The sequence below is a fragment of the Sinohyriopsis cumingii genome, chromosome 11 (assembly GCF_028554795.1).
Source record: "Sinohyriopsis cumingii isolate HCF-2022 chromosome 11, ASM2855479v2, whole genome shotgun sequence".
Taxonomy (NCBI): Eukaryota; Metazoa; Mollusca; class Bivalvia; order Unionida; family Unionidae; genus Sinohyriopsis; species Sinohyriopsis cumingii.
Window position 1 is genome coordinate 24,360,740 of NC_142971.1, and position 16,061 is coordinate 24,376,800.

Genomic DNA, 16,061 nt, shown 5'->3' on the forward strand with positions numbered 1-16,061 from the left:
AGAAATTAAATAACTAAAATTACTCAGGGCAGGTGAGAGATTTAATAACTAAAATTACTCAGGGCAGGCAAGAGATTCAATAACTAAAATGACTCAATGCAGATGAGAGATTTAATAACTAAAATTACTCAAGGCATGTAAGCAATTTAATAACTAAAATAGCTTGGGCTGGCAGAGATTTAACAACAAAAATTACTCAGGGCTGATGAGAAATTTAATAACTAAAATTTCTCAGGGCAGGCAAGAGATTTAACAACTAAAATTACTCAGGGCAGGTGAGAGATTTAACAACTAAAATTACTCAGGGCAGGTGAGAGATTTAATAACTAAAATTACTCAGGGCAGGCGAGAGATTTAATAATTAAAATTACTCAGGGCAGGCAAGAGATTCAATGACTACAATTACTCAGGGCAGGTGAGAGATTTAATAGCCAAAATTAATCATAGCATATAGAGATTTAATCAGTAAAATTACTCAAGGCAGATGAAAAATTTAATAACTAAAATTACTCAGGGCAGGCAAGGGATTTAACAAATAAACTTACTCAGGGCAGATGTGAAATTTAATAACTAAAATAACTTGGGCTGGCAAGAGATTTAACACCTAAAATTACTCAGGGCAGGTTAGAGATTTAATAACTGATGGGGTGGGTGAGAGATTTAATACTAAAACTACTCAGGGCAGGCAAGAGATTTAATAACTAAAATTGCTCAAGGCAGGGAAGAGTTTGTGCCTTTTTTTATAGGGACACTTGTTTTTAAATAAGGACATTTTCTGGGAATAAAGAAACATTTTTGTGACTATGTGGTTACAAAATTTATGATGCCATCTTTTTAGAAGTAAGAAGTGACAACAGGCGTTTCACATATATATCATACATTGAAAAGAGACATACAAAAACATGCATGTAGGAATAACAGAATTAAACAGTTTTAAAGATGTACAGCACTCCCTCACTATTGGGTCCTTCACTGTAATACCTTTCCTATTAAAAGAATCATGCATCCCATGTTATGAAGTAAATGTAAAATTGTACGCAAATTGTGCCTGACTATAAGGTGATATCAATATAAGGTGGCAAACTACATGGATGTCATGGACAGCATTATAATGAGTGAGTCCAAATTTTAGTGAACAAAAGACAGGCAGATGGAAAGTACATTGACAGGCTGAAGACACATTAGGGGCAGAAGTGGAAGATTGGGTGGAGAGAACACTCCCTCTATTTTTATGTAGCTGGAGCAATGTATGGATATATTACCTGAAAAATATTTGTAGTTAAGTGATTTTGAGTTAGACGACCAGTCTTGGGAATGCAACTAAAACATAAGTCAGGGTTAGCTGTACATATATACACAACAGGGAAACACAGTTTATGACATCATCAGTGTATGATGAACTTTATGGGAGGAGGCTGAACTGCACTTAAAATGTATTTATTAAGTCAGAAACAAATGGTTATACTGAGTTACTGTTAAGTTTTTGTTTATTCAAATGGTAACTTTTGTCTCAAAATTGTTTTAATTAGACATAAAAGTACAGTGAATAAACTTTTATTTATGGGGATACTTATTTTTAAATTCTTACAATGCTTTGTCGTGAAATGAGGTGCAGCCATGAGTGGAAGGTCGCCCACAGATATCTCCTGAGTGGGGGAATGGATTGGATGGGATTAGGGGAGAAGATACCAATGATGAATCAAGCCAAAAGGTGCAAAAGAAACATTTAAAGACATTTTTTCCCTTTCACGTACCAGTATGACAAGGTACCCAAACATTTTTGTGCCACAGCTTGCAATGCCTTATTTTTTGGTTGTAATCAGAACATCTGATCTATGCTCTTCCTCAAAGTTGTCCTAAGCAGACAATCTTTCTGTCACCCCTACTTTTCAAATGTAATCACCCACCTTTCATTTGTCATGCCTTGTTGTTACTATTGACAACAAACTGGGGGAACTTCAGGTAATATAAGTTGCATGACTCTCCATTGTTATTGTAAGAATTGCACAATACTGTAACCTGGCAGCACCTCTGCATTAATAATATTTCTGTCAAAGGCATATTCATGAAATCAAGTACTAATCAAATGTCTTTTCATTTTTTACAAAAGTGTGAAAATTAATCTCCAAGAAAATACTGAACTGACACAACCTGAGCTGACAATAGTGATGCAAACCGAGTACTCACCTGGTTTTAATTGGTCCAAGAAATATATTGCAGTTGATACAGTCATCCACTGTGACAGTGTTGATGTGATCAAACACATAAATATTGCAATTCTGGAATGAGAAAGTTAAATAAAAGAATCTTCTGAGACCAGAACTTTGCACAGACAATCCTAGCGATGGAAAAAATAACATGAAATAACTTGGTACAATTTTACTGGAAAATGTTTAAAGTTAAACCAATTTTTTTGGTAAAGCCTCTTCTGAATTTTTTTTAATTCAAAAAGTCATAAAAAAGTTGTCAACTGTAAAGTGAAGGTCAAAGTTCAAGGTCAAACAAGCCATAAATCTATCAAATTTTTTCCAGAAAATAGCGAAAGTAAAACCAGGTCTTCATAAGGCAAAGGCAAATACTAGATTTAATTTTAATCCCAAAAGTAACTCAAAAAGTTATTTAGCATAAAGTGATGGGCAAAGTTTCATTTCAAACAAAGGGCCATAACTTTATAAAATTTTGCCAGAAAATGGTCAAATTTAATCTTGACCTAGGACTTCTTACTGTTAATCTCATACCAAATCTGGCTTCAATCAATAAAATCCTTCAAGTTATTACAAAAAAATGCCAAGTTCTAAATCAAATGGGAAACAACTGTAAAAACTTCAGTCAGAATTAAGTGAAAATTTAACTTGATCAAGGCTTTCTTAATGTAAATTGTACTAAATTTGGTTCCAATTCATGAAATCCTTCAAAATATTTATTGTGCAGAATTTGACATGCAACAGGGACCTCAGCTCTGTAAACTTCTGACTGGAAAATGGTGCAAATCAAACATGACCTAGGTCTTCTTTTTGTAGAGCCTCATAAAAATGTTTTAAATCCATTAAATTCTTCAAAAGTTATTAAGCAAACAAAGTTGCAAAGATCTAACTCAAAATGGGCCATAAATCTGTAAAATTATCACAGAAAACAGTGTAAATCAAACTCAGGAAAGGTCTTCTCAATGTTATGCCTCAAATCTGGTTTCAATCTTAACATCCTTATTGGTCATTGAGTGGAAATAATATTGGCCAACATAATTTAAAATCTAAACTGATGCAGTGGCTCATTTATGGTGACCCAACTTAAAATGCTTGTCACTTTATGACTCCCATAAAAGACACATCCTGTTTAAATTGCACATCATTTACGGTAACCCAACTTATAATGCTTGTCACTTTCATGACTCCCACAAGACGCATTCTGTTTAAATTGCACATCATTTATGGTAACCCGACTTATAATGCTTGTCACTTACATGACTCCCATAAGACACAACCTCAAGGTGTTCTAAGATATACTGTGGTTCTCACAAGACACATCCTTGTTGAAATGTATTTCATTATAAGGTAGCCTAACTTATAACATGGGTCACTTTAATGACTCTCACAAGACACATTCTTGTTGAAATGTATTTCATTACAAGGTGGCCTACCTTATAACATGGGTCACTTTAATGGCTCTCATAAGACACATCCTTGTTGAAATATATGTCATTATAAGGTGGCATAACTTTTAACATGGGTCACTTTAATGGCTCTCACAAGACACATCCTTGTTGAAATGTATTTCATTACAAGGTGGCCTAATTATAACATGGGTTACTTTAATGGCTCTCATAAGACACATCCTTGTTGAAATATGTCATTATAAGGTGGCCTAACTTTTAACATGGGTCACTTTAATGGCTCTCACAAGACACATCCTTGTTGAAATGTATTTCATTACAAGGTGGCCTATCTTTTAACATGGGTCACTTTAATGACTCTCACAAGACACATCCTTGTTGAAATATATGTCATTATAAGGTGGCCTAACTTTTAACATGGGTCACTTTAATGGGTCTCACAAGACACATCCTTGTTGAAATATATGTCATCATAAGGTGGCCTAACTTTTAACATGGGTCACTTTAATGGGTCTCACAAGACACATCCATTGAAAAGTATGTCATTATAAAGTGGCCTAACTTTTAACATGGGTCACCTTAATGGGTTTCACAAGACACATCCTTGTTGAAATATGTGCCATTATAAGATGGCACTAACTTTTAACATTGGTCACTTTAATGGCTCTCACAAGACACATCCTTGTTGAAATGTATTTCATTATAAGGTAGCCTAACTTTTAACATGGGTCACTTTAATGGCTCTCACAACACACATCCTTGTTGAAATGTATGTCATTATAAGGAAGCCTAACTTATAATATGGGTCACTTTAATGACTCTCACAAGACACATCCTTGTTGAAATATATGTCATTATAAGGTGGCCTAACTTTTAACATGGGTCATTTTAATGACTCTCACAAGACACATCCTTGTTGAATGTATGTCATTATAAGGTGGCCTAACTTAACATGGGTCACTTTAATGACTCTCACAAGACACATCCTTGTTGAAATGTATTTCATTATAAGGAAGCCTAACTTATAACATGGGTCACTTTAATGACTCTCACAAGACACATCCTTGTTGAAATGTATGTCATTATAAGGTGGCCTAACCGATAACATGGGTCACTTTAATGACTCTCACAAGACACATTCTTGTTGAAATGTATTTCATTATAAGGTGGCCTAACTTTTAACATGGGTCACTTTAATGACTCTCACAAGACACATTCTTGTTGAAATGTATTTCATTATAAGGTGGCCTAACTTTTAACATGGGTCACTTTAATGACTCTCACAAGACACATCCTTGTTGAAATGTATGTCATTATAAGGTGGCCTAACTTTTAACATGGGTCACTTTAATGACTCTCACAAGACACATTCTTGTTGAAATGTATTTCATTATAAGGTGGCCTAACTTTTAACATGGGTCACTTTAATGACTCTCACAAGACACATCCTTGTTGAAATGTATGTCATTATAAGGTGGCCTAACTTTTAACATTGGTCTCTTTAATGACTCTCACAAGACACAGTCTTGTTGAAATGTATTTCATTACAAGGTGGCCTAACTTATAACATGGGTCACTTTAATGGCTCTCATAAGACACATCCTTGTTGAAATGTATGTCATTATAAGGTGGCATAACTTTTAACATGGGTCACTTTAATGACTCTCACAAGACACATCCTTGTTGAAATGTATTTCATTATAAGGAAGCCTAACTTATAATATGGGTCACTTTAATGACTCTCATAAGACACATCCTTGTTGAAATGCATGTCATTATAAGGTGGCCTAACTTTTAACATGGGTCACTTTAATGACTCTCACAAGACACATTCTTGTTGAAATGTATTTCATTATAAGGTGGCCTAACTTTTAACATGGGTCACTTTAATGACTCTCACAAGACACATCCTTGTTGAAATGTATGTCATTATAAGGTGGCCTAACTTTTAACATGGGTCACTTTAATGACTCTCACAAGACACATTCTTGTTGAAATGTATTTCATTATAAGGTGGCCTAACTTTTAACATGGGTCACTTTAATGACTCTCACAAGACACATCCTTGTTGAAATGTATGTCATTATAAGGTGGCCTAACCGATAACATGGGTCACTTTAATGACTCTCACAAGACACATTCTTGTTGAAATGTATTTCATTATAAGGTAGCCTAACTTTTAACATGGGTCACTTTAATGACTCTCACAAGACACATCCTTGTTGAAATGTATGTCATTATAAGGTGGCCTAACTTTTAACATGGGTCACTTTAATGACTCTCACAAGACACATCCTTGTTGAAATGTATGTCATTACAAGGTGGCCTAACTTATAACATGGGTCACTTTAATGACTCTCACAAGACACATCCTTGTTGAAATGTATGTCATAACAAGGTGGCCTAACTTATAACATGGGTCACTTTAATGACTCTCACAAGACACATCCTTGTTGAAATGTATGTCATTATAAGGTGGCCAAACTTATAACATGGGTCACTTTAATGACTCTCACAAGACACATCCTTGTTGAAATGTATTTCATTATAAGGTGGCCTAACTTTTAACATGGGTCACTTTAATGGGTCTCACAAGACACATTCTTGTTGAAATGTATTTCATTATAAGGAAGCCTAACTTTCAATGTTGGTCACTTGCAATTCAAATTATTATAATTATTGCTCCTAAGAATACTCTTCTAATGAGGAAACATTGTACTTCCTCATTAAAACAGAAATGAAGCATGCCTCTTCACAACTTGAACCATCTGACCTTCATGAAGATAAGCCAAGAGTGCAATACAAATGAGTCTGATTTTCAAATCTCTGGCCAATGTTTGACTATAATGAATGCCATTTTTAAAAGTGATTTGTATGTAATATTTATATTTTCAAATACAACTTACTAAAATTGTGTGCATAACACTCCTTACAGGAGCCATGTAACTGACCATCTGGTGTATCTACTGCTATCAGGTCAGTCCAGGTTGGCACTAAATAACTTGCTTGTGCTGATGTACCATAAAAGATCAAATCACGGCATGCTAATATTTCAGTCAATGACTGCAACAATTACATTGCTTTTGAAATAATTCCCATTCACCTTACCTCACAGTTTTGAATGACAAACTGCTGACCATTTATTTGTTGAGGAATTCTGCCAACTGTCTCATTTTTAACTCCATCCACCATGATATTTTTCATGTCCACCTCTCGCTTCTTGTCCCTAAAACAGACAGAAAATAGTTTACCTGTATCAATGAAATATAAATGTTAGACGCTCTTTTCCAGCTAAGGCAGATTTTATCTTGCCAGTGGTGGTAAAACAGATTCTTACAGGTAAACAGTGGACAGTGAAGATGATCTTATACTGTCAATATATATTCAGGATGAGTAGCAAGAAAAAAAATTATATGTGGCCGCTGTGGTGGCCATACTGGATTTGCAAGCAGCACCATATTCATGTAAAAGCCCATGTTGATATAAACCATAATTCAGTAGAAGAAGCAATACAAAAATGTTCATGATGGCCACTGTTGTGGTCTTACTGACTCTCATTAGCACCATTTCTATCTAGGACCAACTAAACATCATAAGAAGTCCTCTGGTGAAAGCCATCACATCAACATGACTTTCTGTTATGGAGAAGCAGCAAAACAAAAAACAACTTCCAGATGACTGATGTGGTGTCCATATTAGAAATTAGATTGCGCCATTTTTTCATTTACAACCAACCAGACATAATAAGTCATTCAGTGAAAACCATGACATATTTGATATCCAAGCTGCACTGTGTTCATTTTGAGCCATCAAGACCATGGGATGAATGTTTGTGTAATGTTTTATGGTAATCCTCCAAGTTAAACTTCAGAGAAGAAGCGATATTTGTGCTAATGGCTGGATTGATAACAGACCATACCATTAGGTCTATTGGTCATATACCAGTTGAGCTTAAAAATATCCAACTCATTTTATAAATTGTATATGAATCGAGAGTAGCAACTATGCATGGAAACGCTACTGACATAACTCTTATACCAAGAATACCAGTGTGCAGAACCATAAATAGAATAATAAAGTGTAAGAAAAAATCATCGTCACCCTGTGAAAACACAATGCCTCTAATGCCATATCAAGATGTAAATCCCTAAGCCCACACAGCTACAGATGCATGCTCCATATAGAGAATTTTATTAACATGGCTATATCAAGATCTAAGTCCCATACATTAAAGGGGTATGGGAAGGGGTAGCCATCTGTAAGCCAAAAGCAACAATTTTTTCACTAACATTAAGCGTACGTGAGAAAGCCTGCCAGTAGCTTATCGTGGGTCGGTGGTTCTTCCCGGGGTTTTCCAGGGTTCTTCCTCCACCAATTATACTGGCCGCCATGTATAGCCTATCTTGTGCTGAAAAATGGCGTTAAACCCTACAACAACAACAACAACAACAACTAACATTAAGCAATCAACAATGAAGCAGACTACACAGGCTATATCATTTTTGTTGCTTAATACATTTTAAATAAAATCAAATTCTATAGAGCAAAGTTCTCAAGACTGAAAAAGATAACTTACCCATTTTTGCAGCGAAAGAACAATCACAATCACAAAAATACTTTTTATTGAATTAGTGGGCATCAGCTCTACTATTTATAAACATTTCTGCAGCATTTAGCTAGTTCTCTCAACAATATTGAATAACCTTTGACAATTTGTTTTACCTTTTGTTTCAGACATCACCTATCACTAGGTTTACATTTCTCTCTTTCCTTTTTTCTCTTTCTCTTACTGACAAAACATACTTTCTTTTTATATGCAACCTAAAACTAACAAAATCAAATGTTCACTATTGCAGTTTTGAATAAGAATGTCTTTGCAAATTCTAGAAATAATTTACTCATCAATGTCAAATATCAAAAATGATATATAGAGACAATGGATGACTCATTGAGAATTGCCTCCATGAATTGCCACGGGTTAGGGGACCCAGTCAAATGAATGGATGTTTTGAATGACCTAAAATAAAAAGAAATACTCGACATCTCTGTTGCAAGATACACTTTTTATAAAACAATGGGAGACATAAACTATTTCTTATGCTTCATATAAAAAAAGACAACACGCTCAACAGAAAGGTCAAAACCACAAATGACATTACTGTTTAAGAAGAGGAATACAATAAAAATAATCAACATGAATTAGAAAAAAGAGCCAGTTAGTGGAAATTTGAGCCCCAAAAAATGGAAAGGGTTAGTGTAAAATCATGGGGAAAATGGACTGAAGATGGGGAAAGGGTTTCAAATATTTGTGTAATTTGGAGAATGAAACTACAAGTAAAGATGATGCCAAATTTATCTAAACAAGATGGAACATTTAGGCAAAATGAGCAGAAATTTTAACAGAAACTAAATTATTCTACGAAAAATTACACTATTATCACAATGTAGACCTAGTTGATCTTGAAGATTCACAATTTTATCAACATCCCTAAATTGGACAGTACACAAAGCAAATCAATGATTGGCCCAATTACACTAACAGAAGCAACAGGCAGTCTTAAAAACATGCCGAATAATAAAAGTCCTGGATTAGATGGATTTACAGTCGAGTTCTTTAAAGTCTTTTGGAAAGATATTTGTAAGTATTTTGTAAGAGCAATCAATTTTGCCTACAATAAGGATGAGCTATCATCAACCAGAAAGAAGGCAATATATAATGTCTCCTTTATAGCGGATAAGCAAAAACAATTTCTTTAGTAACTGGAGACACATCTCATTACTTAATGTACCATATATGTTTATACATTCATTGAAACTTGCTTGGGTGAGAAGACTTGTCAACTCTAAACCTAAATGGAAATAGATTTTAAGAACTTGCATGCCAAATATAGACACATTTTTCAATATTGGAACAGATTTTATGAAAAAAGGTGAGAAATAATTTGAATACTTTGAATACATTCTGGATTTATACATTCACAGCATATATTGAATTAAAGAATAAATTTACTGTAGAGAACTTTCTTAAAACTCCAATATGGATGAATCCTAAGATTAAAGTTGGAAATTCAACTCTTATGTACATGCAATGGGTGAAAAAGGGAATTTTATATGTAAATGATTTAGTTCATGAAAATGGTTCATGAATTAATACAGATGATTTCTATATTAAGTTTTAAATGCATGTCAACAACCTAGAGCTTGAAGGCATGCTCAGAGTAAGTCAGTTTTTTTTTTTGGTTGAGTGATTTTTTTTTAATGCTGTCAATAATAATTTTCAACTGACAATACATGATGGATGATGCATGACAAAGGATCACACCATAAGTCACTTTGCTTCATGGCCAGATAAGCTATATCTTTTCTGCATCTAGGCCACAAAAACAATTATAAAATCTGTAACTGACAGAAAAATATGTGAGGGGTCAGTCTAAAGCTATGAAAATCACAATGTTTTCATTTTACTAATATTTATTAAAAATATTGGTATTTGTGGAATATACATGACATAATGATTTTGTATATGAGCAAAACATAATCTTAGCTTTTCACATGACGAAATTTAGCAATTTCGGTTAACTCACTAATTTTGTGAAAAACTTGTGCATGTGAAAAGTTTATAATTTACCAAAATCTTTCTACCCAATTACTGTAAATCACAATTGTTGATGTATTTACCTTTTCCTTATAGCCAACAATGGAAATGTGAGACAACATTGTTCTGTACAGTCCATTGCTTCTGAATTAGCAATCAATATAATATTTCATCCTGAAGAACTTCATCCTTCTGTAGCAGTGACCATATTGCATGAATAATAAATTTAATTTAATTTTGCTTTGTTATATTTTCATATATTTTCTAAGGCTCCAAATTAAGAGAATTCATTTCAATGTTCTATTTTCATATACTTTCTAAGGCTCTTCCACAGTTCAGTGATTTCATCTGAATGTTCTTTTTTCATATACTTTCTAAGGCCCTTCTACAGTTCAGTGATTTCATTTCAATGTTCCATTTCACACTCATAACTGACATATGAGCATCATCCTAAATCTTAATCATACAAGAATAAAGTGTGTACTCATTCAAACTGCTGACAGTTCTAAAGGTTCAGTACTCCATCTTCTAACACATCTCTAATTATACTTCACAAGGAATGAACAATTCTTGATAGGAAGAATTTCATTGCTTTATTTCCCACATGTTGGTGCTCGTAGTTTAGTTTTATTTAAAAAAATGGAAAATTATAGTATTTTCCTAAAGCTAGACAGTGGATCAGCTTTCACTCAGTGGAAAACTTATGGTCCATTTTATGCAGCAAAATCAGGAATCCATTACATGTCCCCTGTCTCAAACCTGAAATTATTATTCTTATTTTCTTCAGTTCCATGTCCCATGACAGTACAAATGAATTCACTATATCATTAACAAAATCTCTTGCAAGAACTCCATTAATTAGTGAATTCTACCAATGCAGGTAATTTAAGCAAATTCCCACCTGTCTATGTGGATTTTATGAACCATATGCATGCTATGCTGCTCACAAAGCCACTGACACTGTTGGTAATTAACACTGATTCCAAAATGGACCTTACAAGGTTCATCTAAAATTACATCAACCATACAAGTTCAAATTCCAAACAGATACTTAACACACAAACACACCTGCATTATCAGTTAAACCAAATATAGATCAATACACTGTAAACATCTCATGGCTGCTTGATCCACAGTAGTTCAATAATGGAAGCTTCCATACAAGAAACAGACTCAATACAATCATTGGTTTATCCCATTCTCTAAAAATGGGGTCAACCAATCTCTATGTCTGACAAAAATTGTTTGCCCACTAACAGTAATTAACATAGTTATTTCTATAAAAAAAAATCAGGGCTATTTGTTTTCTTTTTTTTCCTTTAAAAAAACATGATTTATAAAAGGTTTTTAAGTAAGCCGAGAAAATTTAATGAATATTCTATAGATATGTTTAAGCTATAAAGATTAGAAATTGGCAATCTTTTATGGTATAATACTCATATGTAGACCACTGGGCATTTGCAGACTGCTGCAAGATGCAAAAATGTCAAGAAAATGTATATGTGATTGTTGCTGTTGGTTTAACACAGAGGTTTTTAACCTTTTTGGGGGATGACCCATATTAGGGTTGTGGTATCAGCCTTGCCATCTGTCAAATAGCAAAAAGAACACTTTGTAAGGAAATGTCAAATTATTAAGGTTGATCTCAGCAACCCATTCAAAACAGCATGGCAATCCAGTTATGGCTCACAATACATGAGTAAAGAACCACTGGTTTAATGCCATTTTTCACCACATGAATGGCTATATATGATAGCCATTTTGTCTGATGGAGAAAGAACCCAGGAAAATCCCGGAAAGAACCACTGACCCATGGGAAGCTACTGGCAAGTTATCTCATATACGCACAGTAACCAAGCCAGAAACTCAAACCCATGCACACATGGCCACCAGGAGCCCCCAGACATGAGAAGGTGAAGGAATAATGATTTTTAAAATTGTAGATATTATGTACTATTACCTAAAAAGGTGACCAACTGGTCTCCTGACAGACCCCTTAAACCCTTCACCTCAAAAACATGTAGAAAAAAAGTGCCTGGAGGTGAACATTTTCACATCTTCCTGGGGTTGTTGTTTGAAAGTTGCTGTGCTAGGTCACTTACTGGGTATTTCTGAGATATCAATGTTACAGAGAAAACTGAAGAGAAAGTAAAAACAAATTACATTCCTTTTCAGAGACAGAGTTCTAACCATTTTGATTAGTGGAGCAATATGTACAATATACTCTGTATTTGCTGGCTTATAAGTCAATACTCTTTTAGCAGGAAGTCTGGGCTTTATCTTATAATCCTAATCAATTTATATATGGATTTTGTCATTTAGATTGCTTTATTGTAATGGAATTTCACATATGAAAAAAATATTATTCCAAAGTATGAAAACTAATGTATAAAAAAATAATTATCATTTTGAGGAAGAGATCGTGTATGAAAAATATAGAACCTGACACTGAGAATGAAAATATTTACATGATTGTCAGTATTAAGGTCATGTGCACCAGATGTAATTGTACTAAAGCTGCATTCAGCAGTAATATATGTGCTTTAAATTTGATTATATATATGTGTATTACAACAGTCAAGTTAGAAAATGAACAACCATGACAAAGACAGAGGTATTCCAGTACGTTTTTCTTCTTGCATCTTACGATCAAAATGAAACATGCTCCTATATGAAAGAGAGAGAGAGGTCTCAGGATGATTGTAAAAAAATTAATCTGTTAAAATTACAAAATATATAAATTATTGTATGAAGAGTTTTGCTAAGGTGATCAAAGAACTGCCAACACATATTTGGACTTGTGGGGAATAAAAACATGTACATACAAGATATATTATGGTTTATTTTTATAATAGCTGAACAAATAATTCATAACCATACATTTCACAGGCTGCCAGGTCTTACTGACTGCAGTGTTCATGGATGAATACCTTCTATTGCTCAGAGCAATGATTGTGGAATTGCAAAGTACATGAATCATTAATAATACCATGAACTGTGGCAATGCTAGTATTTGCAGGGTTCTGCCATCAATCTGAAGAACAAGACTTCTACAAAATGAATAATCCAAAAAGCCATAACACAAAAATGGGTTGGTGTGACCAATTTGTGTATCTAGGACAGAGAAGCAATTCTTGAACAGAAAACAAATACTTGAAAAACATGTTCATGACAATCTTTTATGTACCTATTAAACTATAGCTTAGGTCATCAAAATCAATTAGGGTTCAGGGAAAACCACTACTGTCAAACAGCCTTGGTTTCCATGATAGACAGATGGATTATTGCCATATACCAAGCTAAATTAGTTGGATCTATACCACTTGATCTTAGAAAAGCTTTTAACCTTGTTAGATCAAGATATTCTTATCCATGATTTGAACATTTATCAATCTGACAATTCTTGGTTTACATCATATCTAATAACAAGAAAACAGTGTGCCAAAATATATGGCAGTTTTTCTACAGATAAACCAATTACATCTGGAGTAACACAGATATTAATCCTGGCCCACACCTTTCTCATCTTCAGAAATGATATATCACTGAAAACAGGCAACTGTATTTCATCTACTGACTTTTATTCAGATGACATCAGTCTATCAAATTTCAAACAGCTAAAATAGCCTTACACAGAACAGATTCCTGGTGTATGGAAAATAGCATGAAAGTAAACATTGACAAGACTAAAGTATTGATGATTACTACAAAAAAGAACACAACTGCAAGAAAAAAAAATTGAATCTTAAGCTGAATGAAATCTGTCTACAAATTTTTACCCATGACAAAATCCTTGGGGTGACAGCTGACAACAATTTGCAATGAAATGAACATATTCAAGTCATATGTATGTCATAAGGTCAATTCATGTCTAGTTATCTGGAACGATAATCAGATACACCCAGACTACTGTAAAGTTATCTGGGGAAACACTTCTGACAAAAGTATTTGTAAATTATTCTAGTTGCAAAAAAGAACTTGCTGACTAATCCTACATGATGAAACATCCCAAATGCAACAGATGATATAAAATGTTAACAGTAAGTGAACAAATATTTTTGAGAAAAGATAGACTTATACACAAGTATCAAACAATATGGCTGCCATTATATCTCAATAAACTATTTCATGCTAGAAAACAAGGCAACACTCCCAATTTAAGATCAATTTCAACTAACCACCTCTCTATTCCAAAACCCAAAAAAGAACTTTCTGCAAATTTTTTAAAATATTCGAAGTCAGTAATTTGGAACAGAAATGCAAAGGAAATTTTAGAAAGTACAATATAAATGCATTAATTATAATCTAATTCGATGGATGAAAAGGGCCTGTTTGATTTTACAAATACATTGCTACTTAAAGTATAAATTCTCAAACTTTTCACTCTGTTGTCGATTTTTTGTACTGTAAATACATGTACCTAAAGAAGTTGTAGCATGTTTTTAATGAAAATTTTTGTTTGTTATGTCCATATACATGTAGCTAAATTATCAATGCTTATTATTATTATCATCATCATTATCATCACTATCATTATTATTGTTATTATTATTATTGTCTGTTTAACTATAATGTACATGCACTCTGTATATAAAAATGCAGATAGCCACAAGATGGATTAGTTCCATGCAACTGACTCACCCTTTGTAAATAAAGTCATTATTAGTATTATTATTATATTATTATTATTATTATTAAGATAGCCAGTGTGGTGGCCATATTGGATGTTTGGGCATCACCATTCTGATTGGAACCAATCTTTAAAACATTTTCATATGAGTTGCAATTTATTCATTCAGCATGAATAAGCTTGATTAATGAAGTTTTAAGTAAAGTCTAGAGGTTGAAGTTGGTTTGTACATGAGGCAGACTAAAACAAAGGAGTGATTCCATTGCTTTTCAATTTAGTTAGCACCACTGCAATTTGATGGGCCCTGAATTCATTAAATATTGACAATGTTAATTAACTGCATTCAGCAAGTGGCAGCTGGTCACATGTTTGTTTCATGTGTATAATGATGACGTTATCCAGACCAAAGGGATATAAGCTGAGTTTGACCAGTCTTAAGCCATTGTGTTAACACTGTGGTCATCACAATATATCTGATGGCAAAATCATATGGACAGTGTTTGAAGGAAGAGATCATACACGTGTACTTAAACAATCAGTACTTAAACAATCAATCACCTTAGTGTTGCTGAATGTGTCTGCTCAGTTTCATGTTGAGTGTAAGTAACTGATCTTGACAGGTGTTTGAATTGTGCTCATACATTTGATAGTATTGTTTTAGCCATTGAAGCAAACATCATTTTGTTGTGAGCATAGTTTTATTCTAGTGTATTTATTTTGGGGTATTAGTAGAGATTAATCCACAAAATTAAATAACTACCAAAAATATGCAAACTTTGACTGGCAAAAAATATGAATTTAAGTACCCATGAAATGCCTTTTAAAAAATTCAAAACGATGAAAACAGACAACCAATGCAAAAAATAAATGACACTTATTCAAGTTATAAATTATATTCAAAATTTTATGACAAAGAAAATGAATATTTTACTATTCACTTTCAGGCCAGTAGGTTTTGGAACGGACTGTCTTTAATTATGCCAGCAACTATCCTATGCCACTACCACAGTTTCTGACAGATTCCTGGTTTTCAATAATGCATTTTGACCTATTAGTCCAACTTAATTGTCCAAATATCTATCACAGAGCAGGAAAGGTCAGAGGAAACTTGGACTATTCACCTGACCGCTACGGATGTCACCCTTGACATGAATCTGACACGTTACAAAGTTTAATCCACAATGGGTCAAAAGATCTGGATAATTTCAAAAGAAGTTTTCCATAAA

The 16,061-nt window shown here is 33.6% G+C and overlaps 1 protein-coding gene across 1 annotated transcript in view; it reads right to left on the bottom strand.

The window, feature by feature from the left end:
• The window catches only part of LOC149787792 (protein XRP2-like), a 60,466-nt gene that overhangs the window by 30,448 nt on the left and 13,957 nt on the right, over positions 1 to 16,061 (bottom strand). Inside the window, exons 2-3 of the mRNA XM_089973995.1 lie at positions 6,719 to 6,836; positions 2,188 to 2,279 (exon numbers count right to left, since the gene is read on the bottom strand). Of these exons, the coding sequence (XP_089830121.1) occupies positions 2,188 to 2,279; positions 6,719 to 6,836 (210 nt within the window). The remainder of the gene's footprint in view (positions 1 to 2,187; positions 2,280 to 6,718; positions 6,837 to 16,061) is intronic.